Source organism: Canis lupus, chromosome 4, assembly GCF_048164855.1.
Source record: "Canis lupus baileyi chromosome 4, mCanLup2.hap1, whole genome shotgun sequence".
Taxonomy (NCBI): domain Eukaryota; kingdom Metazoa; phylum Chordata; class Mammalia; order Carnivora; family Canidae; genus Canis; species Canis lupus.
Window position 1 is genome coordinate 53,287,001 of NC_132841.1, and position 19,471 is coordinate 53,306,471.

The window sequence follows — 19,471 nt, forward strand, 5'->3', positions numbered from 1 at the left end:
AAAATGAATGGAAACTGATAGATTCCTTTTGATACCAAACTTTTACTTTATTGGGAAAACCTGGTATCTATTGCAGCTTCTAGCTGAGGGACAGAAGCGCAGACAGATGAAGACATCTAACAGGAAAGACAGTAAAGAGGTAGAGGCAGGGGTGCCTGATGATTAAAGATGATAACTATTAATTGGAACTGAGATTTTAGACATACTACTTAGAAGAGAATTTAGAGTAGCAGATTCCAAAGATAATTTGCATACTTTGTAACATGGAACCTCTCTAAATGTTTATTGTATGTGAGATGGCTCTAAAGAGTAATATTTAAAATGCATTTTAAAATAAAAACTAGTAAACAGAACAAAACATCTCCCATAATTCCCCTTTGGGGATGTGTCATTTTTAGATGTGCATTCTCCCTTTGGTACTACCATATAAACCCACTGAAAAGTTCAGGGGAATTCTTTCTGATGATGATCAGAAAAAGGCTGGGATGTGGGGGAAGCAGCAAAGAAATATTACTCTTCTTTTATTGAGGATATTCTTCTGAGAACTTCCATTGTCCTTTAGGAGAAAGGAATGGATTATGGAAAATAGTTCCTGAAGATATCACTGCCTTCTGAGGACAAGTTCATAATTATGACACCTATGGAGATGACCTTCATAGGTAGCACCTACCTTGTTCATAAGACATAGAACTCTTACCAAGCTATGAAATATAGTTAGTAAAAGCTATTCATGGCACTTAAATATGTTTAGAGACTTTAAAATGCCTTCCTAAATTTCTGACTCGGTGCCCCGGTGAGGTAGGTGTCTGATGGGAAAAACTGAGGCACAGAGGGGTTAAGTCTGCTCTCCTTTCATTGCATGATGAGCCAGGACCCAGCTAGCAAAAGGACCAGGTGTCCTAACTCCCTTAAATGTTATTCATCCTGATTCTCAGAAGGCTTACCTAAGTTACACAAAAGATACAGCAGGGGAATTTTTTTTTTTCAAACATTTTAACTAGTTACCTATTTCTCATTCTCCTTTGAACATAAGTTATCTAAAATCAAACCAAATATAAACTAATAAAACAAAAAAAATAAATATTGCCTAACAGTCTGTGTCAAGATGTAGCCTATTCTGTACTGGTGATTGAAAAAGTATATATGATTCAAGTAGAAGTATTAGAGGGTGCTACAGTGTTCCCATTACTCAAGCCAGGCTGTGAGTAAAGTGTCCCTTATGGATGCCACCCACTGTACTTTGTAAGAGCCTCTCTGGCGTGACATGAGGGAATAAAACTACCATTCCTGTTTCATGGAAAAATCATTCTGAAAGTTGGTCTACACAGGCCAGCCCTGCCTGGAAAGGGAACTCTCAACTATGTGATGCATACATATTACTGAATTCATGGAGAACTCTTTGAAACCAGATAAGAAGGTCACAGTCACCTGCCATAAAGCTCACGGGACAGTTCACACTACATACAGAAGGGCAATACACTGGGTACATGCACTAGCACCATGCCACAGAAGTGAAAGAAAAGGACAAGAAGCCACCTCATGAGTATCTTCTAGTCCCACCTGGCATGCCATTCTCAGAAGCTACCTCTGGTAAGTGGGGAAGATTGATGAAGTTCTGTTATCCCTTTAAATAATAAGGAGAGGGATAAAAACAGAATGTTCACTGCTGGCTGCTTTGAGCATAGCAGCTATTCAAATTCTACCCTTACATAAGTTGGTGGCTTTCTTAGTTTTACAGATAGTCAAAGATAATAAATTACATTTTTGGATCAAGAGAGAATGATATAGAGCAAAATTCGAAGGTCAGTTACAAGTTGTGGGCACAGGACTACAGGGAAATTTATATTGCTACTCTTAGAATCAAAATCATGAGTACTCAGGGCACTAGCTTTTAGAAATGAAATCTTTTTTTTTTTTTTTTTTTTTTTGAGGTGTTTTTTCCTCCCATCCTTATAGTGTCTGTGGGGTGAATTTAATTCATACCATGACCCTCCCTAATTCAAATGAAGATTTGATATTTGGTTTGAGTATCTCTAAAGTTGACCATGACACCAAATAAGATCCATGTTTCCTCTGTACAGCTTTTGACTTGATATTAGCAAAAATACCCACCCTCCTGAGGCCTGTGTCCCCTTGAGGAAGCTCATCTTCCAGAGGGCCCAAGCCTGGCTCTATGCTCTGCACATGCAGGACCAGAGGGAATCATAGTTTCACTGGGATACTAGGATACAGCATAGCAGCAATTCATGCATTTTATTTATAGAAACCAAAGCTCCAGTGAGGCCAAGTTGGTCACTGTGCAAGATGAACCAGCAGAACATTCTCACCTCGAATGAATATCTGATTTATGTGTCGAGTGAATACCTGCTGGTAATCCACTTTGGGCTTTCGCTTTTTTTTACGGGGCTGGCCCCTGGAAAGGGTGGTAGCCCTGGAAAAGGTACCTCCTGCACTTGACCCTTCTGTCCGTGTAGTCCTCCCTGACATCTCTGACCTGGACTCCTCCCTTGCAGATGCCTGCAGGGAAGAAGGGACAGAGCGGGAACGCCTGCGTGAGCCCCGGTCAGTATCTCCTCTTCCCCACACTGAAGCCACCTTCCAAGTAGATGTCTGGGAATATCTGGACAGAGTGGAGTCTTCAACTGCAGACTTAGAATCTGCTTCCTTTTTGGAAGAATCTTGAAGTTTTAGGCGATCGAACAGCTATAAGGAAAGCAATGATAAATATCAGCCTTCTCTTTAGCCTCCAATATCCCTCTTTCGATATATAGAAAAAACACCAGATTGCTCCTTGCTGTGTAATTTTTTAAAAGTTAGTAATGGATCTTCTTCTATGGGTAGCTATAATTCAGATAAATATGACAAGAGAAAAGTCACCTGCTTTTCTCTGTGGTATAAAATAGAAAGACTTTTAAGGCTTAAAGAGGTAACTTATTGCTCAAATACTATGCTGGTCAAAAGCATAGATTCATTTGTGATTAGCTGAATGCATGAGAAGTGAGACTAATGAAGATCTTGGTCCAGGCATGCACGGTGGACAGCAATCGAGCTTTCCCACTAAGAAAACCTGGTCACCAGCCTCAGTGACCTCAATTCCTAAGCTTGAAAGCATGATGGGCACTCAAGAAGTGAGGAGAAATAGCCTACCCTAGTGAGAGTCAATGAAGAATCCCGCTCATACGCTTTGCCTAGAACAGGTTTTCGGTAGGTCTCATCCACATCAGTAAGTGCCTAGAGAAATAGCCCAAAGGGGGAAAAAATTAGGCATAATTAAAAATATTATTTTTACAGCTTCCAGGGAAATTTTAAAAAGCAGAGTAAACACCTCATTTAGCAGAACCAAACAAGTGACTCTGCTCTTATGTACAAAAACATGGTAATACCAGGCACCCTCTGAGTGATTTCCAAGCTGCTACCACCATGTAAGATGTTTTATCTATTTACAAATGCATGGTAGAGGTTCTTAAATTTCAATATGCATAAATATCTAGGAAATTTATTAAAATATAAATCCAAGGCTACTTCCTAGATATGCTGATTTAGTAGGTCTGGATAAAGCCTAGGAACTGTTATAACCAGAAACTCCATGATTGTGTTGTAGGATGCCCCTGGGCCGCACTTTGAGAAGCACTATTCTACTGCTTCCTTTCCTTCCTCAATTTCTAGGTCTTATGACAGCAATGAACAGGTACTAACCAGGGTTACACAGAATTGTTGGTGAATTTTTGTCTCTGAGAGAACAACCTTGTAGGACAGCTATTTAGGATCAAATGAAATCAAGTATGAGAAATCAATCTGAAAAGTGTAACTCATCCTACAAATATAAGCTGACAGTATTATTATTATGACCATCATATCAAAGACGTTCTCTTAAATCCTTTTCCTTCAAAGGTAAAATTATAACAATAAAGTACTTTTTCTTACATTTTAGATATAAGAAAAATGGGCCTCAGAAAAACTACTTTGCCTAGAGTAACACAACTACCAAGCGGTAAAGCTAGTATTCAAATCCAGGTCTTCTGATCCCACAGTGGTTAAAAACATGGTCTTAGGAGTCAGAAAGACCTGAAATAAAGTTCTAGAACTTCCACTTACTAACAGTGTGACCTGGGGCAATCAATCATTCAATATCTTCAGCCTCAAGTTCTTCATTTGTAAAATGGAATAGTAATAAACCTCACTCATTAATATATGTAAACCCTTGGTACACTATCCAGCAAATGTTAAGTGCTCATTACATGTCAGCAACTACTATACTCATCTAGGAGAATGCATGGATCAAGATAAAACGCAGGAAAAAGAAAAGTTGGAGATGGAAGACTCTATGAAAAAGAAATGCCAGAAAGCCTGGTGGTTCCTATTTTAACTGCCTCATAGTGTAGTTGTGCTATAATGTATCTCTTCACTCCTACTATGTCTAGTAAGCAGACAGTAAACCTCTAGGAGAGTGGGGGCACATTTCCTTTATAAGGAAATACCATGGAAAGTGCCTTGCTTATTAGTATGCCTGCTTCCCCTCTATCTTTACCTATCTTCCCAAAACTGTAGATTGAAAGTTCCTTTCTGAAATTTCTGTTCTTAACACTGTGGTAAAGAAACGGCCAAAGTGGGAAATCAATAAATATTTTGAAATGAATGAAAGAAAGGTCAGTAGGAAACTGACATAAAACTACTAAATAAATAATTATTCCTTAAGGCTGGGTTTCTTAATCATAGCACTAATGACATTTTCAACCAGATAATTCTTTGTTGTTGGGGGGCTGTCTTGTGTACTATAGGATGTGCAGCAGCTCCTCTGGCCTCTAACCCATTAGATACCAGTAATGTCCCTCCCACACCACAGTTGTGACAATTAAAAAAAATGTCCCCAGACATTGTCATATGTCTCTAGGAGGAAGAGACGAGCAAAACTACACTGGTTGAAAGCCAATGCCTAAAGAAAAGAAGAAGTTAAAATAACCCCAGACTGCAAAAATTCTAGTTCTGGGAAGTTATTCTATTGGTTTTCCTAAATTAGGATACTCAGGTCATTTGGACATAAAAAAGTTTTAATCCCTAGGAGGTTCTCCAGGCCCTTGAGAAAGGCTTAATTACCATATTCCAGAACTTGTCAAATGCGACGAGGAAGCCTGTACAGACGCCCCGAAGACCCTTGAAAGTGCGGATGTGAACATTCACCTTCACTCCCTCTCGGATACAACGATGGAGTTCACCCAGAGGGCTGCCTTCATGTACTGAAACAAGGCAAAAACAGCGAGCATAGCATGAACATTTGCTCTCATTCCCAGAATTAACAATCAAGACCACCCAACCATCTCCAGCAACATCAAGCAACATGGTGCAGTGGCAACCTCACTATGGAAACAGGAAGGCCCAATGGGCAACAGAACTGGTACAGGCAACATATCCTGAAATAAGGCAAGGTTCTGCCAAGATAGATAGAAAGCATACAGTTGTCTATCACCCAAAGGTTTCACTACTTGTGTATTCTGTGTTCTGTGTTCTATGATGCCATTGATTCTAAGATGCACCATTATTTTAAAATGTTTTGGTGGTAGTGGTGGGGGAACCTTACATTAAATGTACACATCAGCAGCAAAATTCTTCTTAGTTCTGTGACTGGTTAAGACAGCTTTTAAAAAGATAATTCTGGACAGCCCTGGTGGCGCAGTGGTTTGGCGCCGCCTGCAGCCTGGGGTGTGATCCTGGGGTCCCAGGATCGAGTCCCACATCAGGCTCCCTGCATGGAGCCTGCTTCTCTCCCTCTGCCTGTGTCTCTGCCTCTTTCTCTCGGTGTCTATGAATAAATAAATAAAAAATCTTAAAAAAAAAAAAAAGATAATTCTCCTGAACCATATATCTAGCTTGACTCTTACAGGGAAAAAAAAAAAAAAAAAAGGAAAAACAAGCCAAAATTTCATTCATATGTTTATTTATTTATCAATCACATGTTTAAACAAATCCTGTAGCACATCTGTGCTTAAACATACGCAGTCCTCTAAGAGAGAACAGACTTTTAGCCCCTATCTGAAGATACTCCATGCTAAGCTCTCTGGAGCCACTAGTGTTCCAGCGTACATCATCTTTACACTAGGAGGAAGATACCTGGGTGCATTCCAAGCCTGGTTGATACAGAGGCACCTGCTAGGCATTAGGCTCCTATGAGACTGCTGATAAGCATCACATAAAGAGTACAACGATTCATGGGAAGAATGCTGGGACTATAAATTGCAGCCTTTACTATGATGGATTCTTTTTTTCAGAGCTTGGGAACAGAGATGAATTTCATTTTTATTACTTCACATTAACTTAGCCTTCACAATTTGATGGCTATACCATATAAAACCTCCCAAAAGAAAACTACATGTATACACACACACTCTTACACTCTCACTCACACATATACAGTCTCGGTCTTTCTCACTTTTAAAAGGCAAAATTCTCTGGAGATTGATTATTGCCATCAAGAGTAAACACACACAAAAAATCTGTTTTGTTTCCAGTGACATGACAGTAAACAATAGTCCTGCACTTCAGTTTGGATAACTAAGCAGGTTACCCATGACCTCCTTATCCCTCACTCATGGATCAGCTTATAAATGATGGCATTGATAAATTAACAAAAGAAAATACTCTTAAAGGAACTAAATTAGCAGATGAGAAGTAGGAGCTTATGTCAGATTGAAGATTCAACAAGGAGGCACAGTAGAAGGCAGTGTGCAGAAACAGAGGTCTTGGAAAAGAACAGGAGAACCTTGGTCTGACCTTCATCATCTACTCTTCTTCTAGCAATATCGGTATTTTTAAATTCTTTGAATGTCTGAGTAACTTTTTCTTCACAAGTCTGAGCTTCCTTATTCATAAAATGAGGTTAGACTAGTTATCTTCTAGATTCATTTCAGGAATAAGTCTCTGTAATTTAAGTTCTTAGAAACTGATCACACTGCCTGGATCAGTTTCTCTGCCTATATGTATTCACCGCTTCCTCCCACTCCCATAGGTGTTTCCACAAGCAGCGGAAAGACCATTCTTTTTCTAATTTGTAAAAACAAAAAACAAAACAAAACAGAAAAAAACCCCAGAGGTACTACATCCCCCCACTCCACCGCCCCGAACCCCCAAATCAGAAAGAAAACACAAGCACACATCTAACAGTTTCTTACTCTGGTTAAACAAATGATAAACTCAGGTCTTTTAACTCTCGTATCTGCACTTTTCCCTTGATTTTTTTTTTCTTCCAAAGATTTAATAAGGTGTAATTCCTGGGAGCACTTCACTCCCTTGTGTGATCAAAAATACAACACTAGCACCGTCTGTCACAGCAAACTGCCAAGGCAAAGATGAGCTCCACATTCTGAATCAGAATACACATTCTGCATCTCTTTCCAGCAGTCTGTGTAACAAACTCCAAATGGCTATAGGAGCCAGTCTTCTGAAATTTAATACAACACAAAAACATATGCCTTATCTTTGATGACAGTTATTCTTCGGGATCTCCTTCTCCCCCCAACCTTCTAAAGCCAGGTCATTCTTAACTCCATTCTTCTCCCTACTTGTGGTAACACTAAGCTCAGACAATAGATCCTCAGTAACTTCAGACGTGCTCTTTTCTTTCTCTTTCCCCAACCAATAATACAGTCCAGAGCCTTATCAGATGATTGGTTTACCACAACAGTCTTCCAGTTCCCCTCACTCACATCACCCCTGACACCAACATTATCACCAAGTTTAAATTTATGCATGTTATTTCATTTAATCCTCACAACTTTAATACACAGGTGCTATTATTTTGCCCCACTTCACAGATGAGGAAAATGAAGGCTCAGAAATATTTGTTTAAATAATGTCTCAGGGTTACTTACCTAGTAAACAGCTGAGCCAACACCCAGTACAGGCAGGTTATATATACATCCTGACCTCGAGCTTTTAATTATGACAGTCTAAAACAATAACCACAACAACAACCTATAATGATCACAGTGACACTTAACTGAGAATTTTTCTGTGTTCTACTGTTTTAAAAGCTCTGAATGGGTTAACTAATTTAAATCTAACAACTCTAGGTAGATACTATTACAGATGAGGAAACTGAGGCCCCAAAGAGTTTAAGTGACTTGCCTACGGTGAAACAGCTAGAAAGTGGAGGAGCCAGTGTTCAAAATTTAAAAAGCCAGCAGCCAAACCTTTGAATCTGTGGTCTATACCCCCCTAAATATTTTACTACTACTAGAAATTAAGTCATTAGTGACACTGCCCTAAAAGTGCTTTTGCTTAACAATATACACGTGGTCCCCACTATCTATCATAACAAAGACAAAATCTTTGGTCTTCAAAGTGTTTTAATAAATCCTTCTCTGGACCTAAATTCAGTTCTCATTGCTCCAGACACACCCTCTGCCTCACCTATGTGGCACCCTCCACCCACCAAAAGAAGCAAGCAAAGAAAAATGAGAATGAACTCCCCTCTTCCCTTACTTGAGATTAGCATAATGGCCCTGGCACACAGGCACTGGAGTTGGACAAACCCAGCAGTAAGTCTTAGTTGCAAAAAAAAAAAAAAAAAAAAAGGTCTCAGTTGCAAACTAGCTATGTGATCCTGGGCAAGTAGTTAAGCTCAAGGAACCTCATTTATAAAGTTGTATCTATGGGTAAAATAAGATATAATGCATCTAAAGGGCTTAGCAAAGTGCACAGCACTTACTAAATAACAGTTGCCCTAATTAGCAACAATAAAATTGTCTCCTGATCTAAAAAGGGGCATGAGAGAACTTTTTGGGGTGATGGATTTGTTCCGTAACTTGATTGCTGTGGTCATTTCACAGCTATACATTTGCCAAAACTCACTTAAAAAGGGTGAATTTTGTTATGTGTAGATTATACCCCCAATAGCCTTTTTTTTTTTTTTTTTAAGATTTAATTTATTTATGAGAGAGCAGGCTCCATGCAGGAAGCCCGATGTGGGACTCCATCCAGGGTCTCCAGGATCAGGCCCTGGGCTGAAGGTAGTGCTAAACCTCTGAGCCACCTGGGCTGCCCAAAAGCCTAACTTTTAAATAATTACTGTTATCCTCAACCATGCCCTTCCTTAAATTAACTTTGAGACCTGAAGCCAATCTCTTCTAGGAACTCTTTCTGAATGACTTTCATCTCCACCCTTGTTTCTGTACTTGTCTTTCTTCTTTTTAAAAATAAAAAAATATTTTATTTATTTTAGAGAGAGAGATTATACTGGAACAGGGGGAGGGCAGAGGGAGGCAAGCTGACTCCCTGCTGAGTGGGGAGCCCAAGGCCCAGCTTAGGCTCAATGTCACAAGCCTGAGATGAAGACCTGGGCCGAAACCAAGAGTCGGATGCTCAACCTACGGAGCCACCCAGACACTGCCGTACTCTTCCTGTTTTCGGAAGCTTATCAATTCTCTGTGATGTCTACCCGTCATCATCATGTACAGTCCACTGTGTCCAGTGCCTGTGGCACAGTCTGAGATCTTGATGCCACCATATACTTAATCACGACAAATCAAGAGCTGCTTTCCGTGCTCCGTCGTACCAACGAAGCACAGTGCTTCATGGGCAAAGCCAAAACCGTTCGCTACATAAAATAAGTTTTTCCCTTGACAATCTCAGTAGCGAAGCAACAACTGGCAAAATGGAAATAAATGTTACGGTGTGAGACTTGGAGTGCACTTCCGAGATCCGACGGCGGCAAAAAAAAAAAAAAAAAAAAAACACGTCCACACAGAATGAGGAGCCCCCACTGTTCTGAGGGCACCAGGGTGCTCCGTCCGTGCCCCCGCTGGGCCAGCCGCTGCGGCACCGAGTCACAGCGAGGGACGTCGCCGGGACACAGCCGACCCGCAGCTGCTCTAGGCGCGCTCCTGGGGATGTCACGAGATCCTCCCCGGCTTAGCGCGCGACCCTCCGGTCTGACGGCGGCGATTCAATCCGGTTCGGTTCGGCTGGGAGGATGCGGAGGCTGCGGGCGGCCAACTGGCCACGGCGCTCACCGGCAGAGGTCGGGAGGGCTCCGCCAAGGGGCAGGAGGCGTGAGCCGCCCCGCGCTGCTTCCGCTGCCTCGGAGCGAGACCCGGCCGCCGCCGACACGGGGGGGGGGGGGGGGGGGGGGGCGGGGCGGGGCAGGGCAGCCTCCGAGGGCCGCCCGCGTCCCTGGCGCCGTCACAACTCCGACGGGCCTGCGCACACGGTGCTCCCGCAGGCGTCCCGGCGCTCGCGGCCCCGGCGGGCGAGCAAGGGCTGTGCGGACGGCGCGGCCTCCCCGAGCCTCCCCGCGTAGCCGGGGGCCGTCAGCGCTCCGGGGTCGGGGTCGGGGTCGCCACACGGCGCCGCGCTCCACCCCGACGGGCACAGGCGGGCTCCCGAAGGCCGGCCGCCCCCCCGGCTCGGGCCCCTCCCGGCCTCCGAGCGCTCCCGCAGACCCCGCAGCCGCCGGCTCCCCCTCGGCGGCCTCGGCCGCTCCGGCCGCTCCTGCAGCTCCGGCCCCACGGCTCGCGCCGACGGCGGACTCCGCAAGGCCCCGCCCCGCCCCCGGGACCCCGGGACCCCGGCCCCGCCCCCGGGACCCCCGCCCGCCCCGCCCCCGCCCCCGCCCCCGCCCCCCGCCGGACTCACGGGGCATTCGCGTGAGCACGTTGCGCGGCGCCTTCCTGCTCCGACCCGGACCCCGCCGGCGCGCCCCGGCGGCCCCGTCCCCTTCCTCCTTGGTCACCATGAGGCGACGGAGGCGCTGGATGCGCTCGGGGTCCGGGGCCGGGGCGTCCGCGCGGCGGCGGGCTCTGGCCGAGGCCCCGGCCCCGGCCCCGGCGGCGGCGGCGGCGGCGGCGGCGACCCCCGAGCCCGCGGCCGCGCCCCGCGCCCTCCCGCGCCCGCCGCCCCGGACCCCGGTCCTGAGGAAGCTCTCGTACTCGGCCAGGTTGTTGAAGCAGGGCGCGTTGGGGTAGGGGATGGGCGGCAGGCGGGGCGCGTACAGGGCCAGCAGCGGGTCGAAGCTGTCGGAGCTGACATCCAGCCGCGGGCTGGGGGGGCGCGCGGGGCTCCCGGCGCGAGCCGACCTCGCCCCCCGCTCCCGCTCCTCCATGTTTGAAAGGCCCGCAAGCCGAGGCCGATGGGAAGGAGGAGCGGGGCCGCCAGAGGGCGGCACTGCGCAGCCGCGGCTCGGGGCTGCACTGCGCCGGCGCGGCCGCGGGGGGGCAGCCTGTGTCCGCGCTCGGCCCGCCGCCGCCTGCGCGCCCGGGGAACAGGTTCATCTGCTTGAATGCGGCGTTTCCTCATTCACATCATTATCACTTAGCGTGTTTCTTAATACTCCAGATTCCCCGGGGGTGGATCTTGGAATCGGCATTTAACCAGCCTCCCTAAGCGTTTCCCTGCTTTCGAACTGCCGTGTGCGCTCCCAGCCGGAGCGGGTGGGAAGAGGCTGGAAGAGGGCAGTCGGTGGCCCCATAAGCCTTCAGGCCCGGGCTCGGATTAGTTAGCTTCTGTGGATCTTTACATTCTCACCTGGAATAGGATAGGAATAGCACCTAACCCACAGAATTCTCCAAAGTATGAAGCGGTATTGCGCAGAGCGCATGTAAATGCCCTATGCTAGCTAGCTAGTGTTGGTTAAGTAGACCGTCAAACTCTGAAGGAGGGATGGACCCCAATCCCCCATTTCCTACGCTTCATGCAAAATAACTTGCACTAATACCAGAGAGACCTTATTAAGGAAAGTTCATTGTATTCCTGATTTTTCAAGCACTGCCTGGGCAATTTCCTTGGAAATTAGGATCCAGCTCTTAGAATGATGGAAGATTTACAAGACCTGGTTGTACCACTTGTTATTTTATGACTTGTTTAACAAGATAGTTGTGCTTTTTTTTCCCCCCCTTAAGATTTTATTTGAGAGAGAGAGAGAGAGAGAGAGAGAACAAGCAGTGGGGAGGGGCAGAGCGTGGGAGGGAGGGAGAGAGAATGAAAGCAGATTCCTTGCTGAGCCAGGAGCCCAATGTGGGGCTTGATCCCAGGACGGGGAGATCATGACTTGAGCCCAAGGCAGATGCTCCACCAATTTAAGCCACCCAGGTGTCCCCGTTTTTGCTATTTGATATTAAAATCAGTCCATAGAGAAGGCCAGCTATTACTCCCATCAGCACAGCCAAGATGTTTCCAGTTACCCAAAAGCCACACAAATCACTTTCCTGCCACCACTCTCCTGAACTATCACAACTAGTGTTAATTACACACTAGCTGTCTTTCTATTTCAACAGAATTTCTTTAAGCTTTGGAAAGCCCAAGAGAATGCTATTCTCTACCTTAGAGAGCAAGATGAAAATATATAACTATAAAGAAAGAATACAGGCTACAAAAGAAAAGCCATCAAAGTGAGTTCCTAAGAACATTATGGGTTTAGTTATGGCAGGACTATTAAACTATATTCCTTTGTACAAAACTTCCCACCCAAACAAAAAACAAAGCTGCAAACTGCTGCCAATTCAAGGAGTAAATGCTTGTCCCCCTATCTTATGACAAAATTGAGCCTTTGTACTATCACATAGCACCCACAGAAAGCACATTTCTTTGGATGTTTTGTTCTGAAAGTCTGTACCCTAATGCCTATATTTAAATATATCTATATAATAGAGGTCTATGTAGATACAATTTATCTATATAAATTTTGATATAAAATGCTATACATTTACTTACCATTAAGTAAATGACTTACATTTGCCAGTCAGGAGCTATGTTACCCTATTGCCTCATTTGGCCTATCACAGCATACCCAGTGCCTTGTCACCCAAAGTGCCACCTATCATTCACCATAGGCATTAAAAACCTTTCTGTTTTTTTTTATTTATTTATTTATTTTTTTTTTTTTTGATAGTCACAGAGAGAGAGAGAGAGAGGCAGAGACACAGGCAGAGGGAGAAGCAGGCTCCATGCACCGGGAGCCCGACATGGGATTCGATCCCGGGTCTCCAGGATCGCGCCCTGGGCCAAAGGCAGGCGCCAAACCGCTGCGCCACCCAGGGATCCCCCTTTTTGATTAAAAATATCAGATTAGCAAACCTCCTATCTTCATACGGAGAGAAGAGGAAGCTGGAATAGCACCGAAAACAAGCATTCCAAGTAAATTTTTGTACAAAGACTATGAACCACTGCTGTGATGATGGTACATTCATCCTGGCTTACGTAAAGACACACATATACAAAAGTTGGATTCATATACTGTATTTGTATGAGAAAAATAAATGAAAAATTAGGCCAAGGGAGTTGAAGCCTTTATTTTTTTCTCAGAGATTTTATCAATTACCAAACATGCATCAAATCTCCTCTAGTGAGAACAGGAAGGGGAAGAAATGATTCCAACAGATGAGGTATCAATTAGTGAAGAAGGAGACCAGCCATTGCCTTTAAAAATACATTTTCTCTGTGGCTGTAAATTCTGTAATGCAAGACCAGGCACTAAAACATAGGCTGCCTCCTAATTCTTAATAGAGCCAAATAATCCTCCTGTGAAATATGAAAGGAGGACAACGGGCAATGTGAGTTCTCTCACCACGTACCCTCACTTCTGGGGCCAGCAACTAGGCCACATTGCAGTTACTGCTGCTGCTCTCTGCTGCTCCTCCCCCATCTCCATTGGCCCACCAGCAGGTGGAACTGTTAGGAGTCCTCTGACACCTGCCATTTGTGACCCCAAGGGAAGTGCTGACCACTCTGCTCTCTAACTCAGATGTCAGTGTTCCAATTCCATAGAGGCTACCTGAGAATCCTTTTTAGAAAATCCAACAGGAAGGTGACTTTTACAACTGAAGTGTTTAGAGGACACAGAGTCCATGTTTTTTCTTCCTTGTTCATTTTCAGTTTCTTTTTCTCATATATACATATAATTCTCTTTCTTCTTAGAAAAAGTAAGTGGCTTTGGAAATATCCTTGGCGAGACAATGATCCTGTTGACAGCTCCACAAAATCAATCTATGGAATGTTTACACAAGGACATCCAAATTACTAATTTGTTCAGCCAAAGTTGCCAACTTGGGAGACTGGCACAAAATCCTGATTCTCCCTGCAATTCCTGAATTCAGAGGCATCGTGTAACCACCAACTCATTATTTATCTCAAGGTCAAAGTACAAGGGTAGGAAAGGTGAGATTTTCAAGGTTAGTAGATTTTGTAGTTAAGAACAGGTGGTTGAGAGTAAAGTTTGGGTTCATCCATCATAGGTGGAAAAAGCTTGACAAGTTTTTATAAGACTTATGCCACAATCTAAAAATGATTCATCCTGCAAGGCATAAAATACTTCTTGCTTTATAAAAATAGCACCACGATTAAAAAAAAAATGCACTTCTACCGAAGGAACCATGTTCCAACACTGTAAAAAAAATGTTCTACTTAAAGCAGAACACGATAACCACCCCTATCCATCCCTTCTTTCCCTGTTTCCTTTCCAACCTGATATATGTCACTCCTGGCACACTGCTGTTGGTAGTAGGGATTGTAGGGCACCTAAGGCCAGGAGACTTAGGGGGTCTTGCATGGATAAGCCTGCCAGGGCTAAAAAGCAAAGGATCAGCTGTCTTCATCTAGGATCTCTGGATGTTCCTTCCAAAAAGCATCCCCGATTATATCGCAATATAAAGGCACTGGCTTAGTCCTGGTCCGGGTCACTGCCATCTTTTTCCCTTGCATTTCTTCTGGCAGTTTAACTTCTTTTGTTGTGACTTCACCCACCTACAGGTAAAAGTTAAAATATTGACATTGTTAACTGGGTTTGGGAGAGAAGAGGGGGATATGCAGGAAGTTTACTTTTGACTTTATATACTTCTGGGTGATATATATTTATCAGGTAGTTATACAGATACACACATTATCTCAACATATATGAATCTGTTAACAATTAAAAACTTAAAAAGTTATGTTGCTATATTCTGAAAGGAGATCTTAGAAATAAAGGAGTGAGTCCATGTTCCCTATTAGCAGTAACTATAGAATTAGAAGTATTTCTGCTCTCTCATCTGCATTTGCAAGTATCCAAGCCTGTGCTAAAGAGCAAATGTGCTTTAAAAATACTAATAAGCTGAAGTTGCCAGTGGAATGACTAATTCTTAAGACACCACTTAACACCTGAAAACATTCATTAAAAAGAAAAACTACTTTACATGGAAGGAGGTAAATTTAGAGAAATTATGCTCAGAAACTGGTACAGAGAGAAAATATTGGTGGAATTAAGAATTTAGGTAAATGTACAGACTTATTACTTAATATTAAGGGAATAAGCATGCATATCTGGGGAATCTCCAGAATATTCTGCAAGTGACAGAACCGGCGTATACAATATCTTCTACTGCCTCATCTAATAGTCATCATGGGATGGATGGACTATTTAACGATATTATCCAGTGCGGAAGAAATGTCCTATGAACGCAAAAATCCTTCTATCTGTGGCGTACCCCTTTATAGGGTTTTATTTGATTTGGGGAGCTTGGGACACAAAAGGATAAGTGTACTGACTCTAAAATCTGTGGTTCCACTTAGGAAATTCTAGACCACAAAGATCGCTAACAGACTGATCAAATTAGCACGGACTGGCAAGCAGCACCTAAAATAACGTACAGCACTTCATTTTTTAGAAGACCCGATTCATGTTAGTGTGTGGGATCACACTGCACGCGTGCGGTGGGCAGGGCAGGGCCTAGGATGTGCACAAGCTGGTCTTTGTGGCCTCCTTCCCCTTAGACAACAGCACTACCTTCTGCCATATCAACACGGTCCCCTTCCTGTACATCAGCGGCTCATTGTTATAGTTGATGTTGAACTCGGAAAACAAAATCTCATTCTTGTCTGCTGCAAGAGTTCCCTGAGAAAATAGAAAGATATAAAAAGATTTTTACGCTTGTTCTCTGCCCCCATACTACCTATCCATTCCACCCACCACCTAAATTTCCACAAACAAATCAGAAAGTGGAAGGGTTTTATCAAACTTCTTATAGATACTAATGAATTTGCATTGGAAGAGCAGTTTAAATCTTACTGAAATGCAAGTATCCCTGGGTGGCTCAGCAGTTTAGCGCCTGCCTTCGACCCAGGGCATGATCCCGGAGCCCTGGGATCGAGTCCCATGTCGGGCTCCCTGCATGGAGACTGCTTCTCCCTCTGCCTGTGTCTGCCTCTCTCTCTCTCTATGTCTCTCATGAATAAAAAATCTTTTTTAAAAAAAATCTTACTGAAATGCATAAATTCGAAAAATTGTCTACTGTAGCAAACAAATGGTTTCAGAAGTCACAACTGTGATAGGGTGGCAGGGACTAGCAGTAAGAGTACCTGTCCTGTATTATATACATTATGTATGTATGTATGTTATCTGATACGACCCTCATTTTACTATCTCCATTTGAGAGAACGGAACTCTGAAGCTTAGAAAGATTACATAAACTGCCTAAGGCTAAAGACTGCTTTTAGGGGATCCCTGGGTGGCTCAACGGTTTAGCACTGCCTTCAGCCCAGGGTGTGGTCCTGGAGACGGGATCAAGTCCCACATCAAGCTCCCTGCAGGGAGCCTGCTTCTCCCTCTGCCTGTGTCTCTGCCTCTCTCTGTGTCTCTCATGAATAAATTAATAGAATCAATAAATAAATAAAGACTGCTTTTATTCTTCTAAGAAAAATCAAAATCTAAACTCAGCTCTTCCAAACTCTGGATAAATCTAACAGTATTCCTATTAATGGTATTTGTAAATCCTTATCATCATTGTTAATGACCACCATTTATCGTGTAATTACAATGTACCAGGCATTGTGGTAGGAGCCGTTACAACATATCACATAATTTCGGAGTTAGTCATCCTACAAATAGTACTGTCATCTAATGATGAAAGTTAGTGGGTTTTTTTTAAAGATTTTATTTATTTATTCATGAGAGACATGGAGAGAGGCAGAGACATGGGCAGAGGGAAAACCAGGCTCCCTATAAGGGAGCCTGATGCAGGACTCGATCCCAGGTTCCCGAGATCATGACTTCAGCCAAAGGCAGATAGATGCTCAACCACTGGGCCACCCAGGCATCCTGAAAGTAACTGTTTATTAAGTACTTAAAATACAGTCTGTACTATGCTATGTGTTTTACATGCATCATGCCACTTAATTTTCACCATAAACCTATGAGGTGGGAACTATTATTTTCTGTTTCACCTATAAAGAACTAAGGCAGGGCAGTGCCTGGATGGTTCAGTTGGTTAAACATCCAACTCTTGATTTTGTCCCAGGCCATGATCTCAGGGTCCTGGGATCCAGCCCATCAGGTTCCCCACTCAGTGGGGAGCCTGTTCAAGATTCTGTCTGCCTCTCAACCTGCTTGCTCACACTTCTTTTTCTCTCACAAATAAATCTTTTAAAAAAAGAAGAAAAAAATAAAGAACTAAAGCAGAGAAGATAAAATTAAACAGAAGTCCCTGAAAACAATTATTGACTCCCAGAGCCTATACTCTTACAGTACATGCACCCAGCAGGGAATGGCAATGATGAAGAGGCCACTGATGAAAAAGAAGAGCGCATGTCCTGTCCAAAGAAGGCAACCAATCCGCAGCCCCAGCCAAGCACTGCCTTGTGGGAAGGTAGAGCCAGTGTCACTAATTCCATTTTCCAGCTGAGGACACTAAGTCCCAGAGAGAAGTAATAATCACCCATGGTCACAGAGCAATCAAGCAGCAGAGCTGCCTCTATCTAGTATGATCTTTGTAACCTCTCAAAACAAAGCAATAGAGAGAGCTTTAAAAGAATGTCATGGAAGAGGACAGAAAGCCTCTCCAAGTAAGTATTAATGCAGTAAGATCTTATACCTGTAATCTCTCTTGGGCTTGTGCTGGTGTTAGTCCAGACTGTTGTACGAGGGCCCAGAAAACTGTATTGTACAGATTATTGATGTGACCTGTGAGACAAGAGTAGCACTGTTTATACAAACATAATCTTTATTCAGTATTCACGCTTCCAAGAGTATTAGAACTCCACCCCTCTCCTCTGATGTACAGAGATCTGAGACAGTTAGTGATATGCCCAAAACCATATACTGGGAACATGGTGGGCGGGAGTGGTCAAGTATAAACAAACTTATTTCCTAAAAGTTTTATTCTGTCATTTCAGTCATGCTTTATATAAACTGGTTAACTTGTATATTAAGCTTAGGAATACTTTCAAAGTTATTTGATTCAGGTTATTCCTAGCTCCTTTCCAGTTCTTGTGGCCAAATCAAGATACACCACATGAGTAAGTCTCATAAACATGTCATCATAGTCATGTAAGGCAGAGGTCATAACTCGAATCACCCACTGAGGCCACTATTAACATAAAAGCATAAAGCAGAGTAGGTGACCCTGGGGAACAAGAGAGAATGGTAGAGACTATGGCACATTGGCTTCTGTGTGTGTGTGTGTCTGTGTGTGCATGCCCATGCGCACATGTGTAAAGACAGCAGTCACTGCACCGGTTATGTCCATTACAAAGTGGGAATGCAGACCTAGTATTTCCAGGTCTTCTCGTTTTTCCCAAAAACCTAGAACTAGGGAGTATTTACATAAATCTCCCGATTGTTCGACTGCTTTCAACTAACTAAAAAAATTTGAAGTATTACATTCTGAACAAAATACCCATGCATCAAAACTGAACCAAATCACCACCTCTAATGTATGGAATTGGTGGTTTAATTACATCTGTTTATTTGGTTTTACTTACAATCTGCTTGCCGCCAACTGAGGTAGTCCTTTAAGGTCTGGTTGCTAGGATACACTATGACTCTTCCATCAAAGCCTGGTGGATACAGAAGGGGCTGGTCCTCAAAGTAATCTCGCCAATAAAACACAAAGCTGGAGGCGAACTGGGATGCCACATGAGTCATGAACTTACTTGCAAAAGTAAGGTACATTGGGTGGAGCAAGAAAAGAGAAAATACATGATATTAATTCAAAACCACGATAGGGCCCGCGGGTGCAACAGAGTGATTACACAAACTGTCAAAAGATAAATGTGTTGGGCCAAGAAAAACTAAGCAGCCTGCCTCTTTTTAGTCCTATAAGTAATTTATTAATACCAAATTTTTCTCTGCACGACGCGATGTGAATTTATGGTTCAAGAGGTTTTTCTGTTTTGTTTTTAGTCTTGGAAGGAAGGGAACCATTGTTTTAAAAACATACCAATTCCAATGCTTGTTGTCTGTGAGTTTCAATATACTGCCAAATCAAATATCTAATTTGTCTATGTTGAGACATCCTTAATTAAAAATTTAAGCAATACTGTAATGCACATATAGGCTGTCACTGGCTAGAGCCAATCTATGAATTATTAATATTATGATATCCTAATGGTCTGTTTCTAGTCCTAATATTAAGTGCCAGAACAATCTAGAAGCTAAGGTAATGAGGAGAAAGAATCAGATAAAGAGGTGTACGTAATGCTCAAATATCAGATGAAAGTAAACAGTAAAAACAGA

The 19,471-nt window shown here is 43.4% G+C and overlaps 2 protein-coding genes across 14 annotated transcripts in view; both read right to left on the reverse strand.

Annotated features, from left to right (window-relative positions):
• Positions 1-2,234: 2,234 nt before the first annotated feature.
• On the reverse strand, positions 2,235-11,107 carry LOC140632385 (U7 snRNA-associated Sm-like protein LSm11). The gene is made up of 4 exons (XM_072824334.1): positions 10,627-11,107; positions 5,095-5,234; positions 3,148-3,231; positions 2,235-2,703 (listed from the first exon to the last, which is right to left on the reverse strand). Exons 1-4 carry the CDS (start codon positions 11,090-11,092, stop codon positions 2,293-2,295), a joined length of 1,101 nt encoding a protein of 366 aa, XP_072680435.1. The 5' UTR covers positions 11,093-11,107; the 3' UTR covers positions 2,235-2,292.
• Positions 11,108-13,257: 2,150 nt separating this feature from the next.
• THG1L (tRNA-histidine guanylyltransferase 1 like) overlaps positions 13,258-19,471 on the reverse strand; it is a 39,126-nt gene continuing 32,912 nt past the window's right edge. For 11 of the 13 annotated variants that reach the window (XM_072824348.1, XM_072824351.1, XM_072824352.1 and 8 more), the window contains 4 exons: positions 18,718-18,887; positions 17,829-17,917; positions 15,746-15,853; positions 13,258-14,727 (listed from right to left, as the gene is read on the reverse strand). In XM_072824348.1, coding sequence (XP_072680449.1) covers positions 14,566-14,727; positions 15,746-15,853; positions 17,829-17,917; positions 18,718-18,887 — 529 coding nt within the window. In that variant the 3' untranslated portion in view covers positions 13,258-14,565. The remainder of the gene's footprint in view (positions 14,728-15,745; positions 15,854-17,828; positions 17,918-18,717; positions 18,888-19,471) is intronic. The other 2 variants (XR_012029955.1, XM_072824356.1) reach the window with 2 other exon arrangements.

What these genes read in the sequence shown, in the direction of transcription:
- LOC140632385 (XM_072824334.1), bottom strand. Translation starts at nt 11,092, where the DNA reads ATGGAGGAGCGGGAGCGGGGGGCGAGGTCGGCTCGCGCCGGGAGCCCC. An exon ending in TTGACAAGTTCTGGAATATG is followed by an intron (nt 3,232 to 5,094) that starts GTAATTAAGCCT and finishes CTATTTCTCTAG; the next exon opens with GCACTTACTGATGTGGATGA. An exon ending in CTTCATTGACTCTCACTAGG is followed by an intron (nt 2,704 to 3,147) that starts GTAGGCTATTTC and finishes CTTTCCTTATAG; the next exon opens with CTGTTCGATCGCCTAAAACT.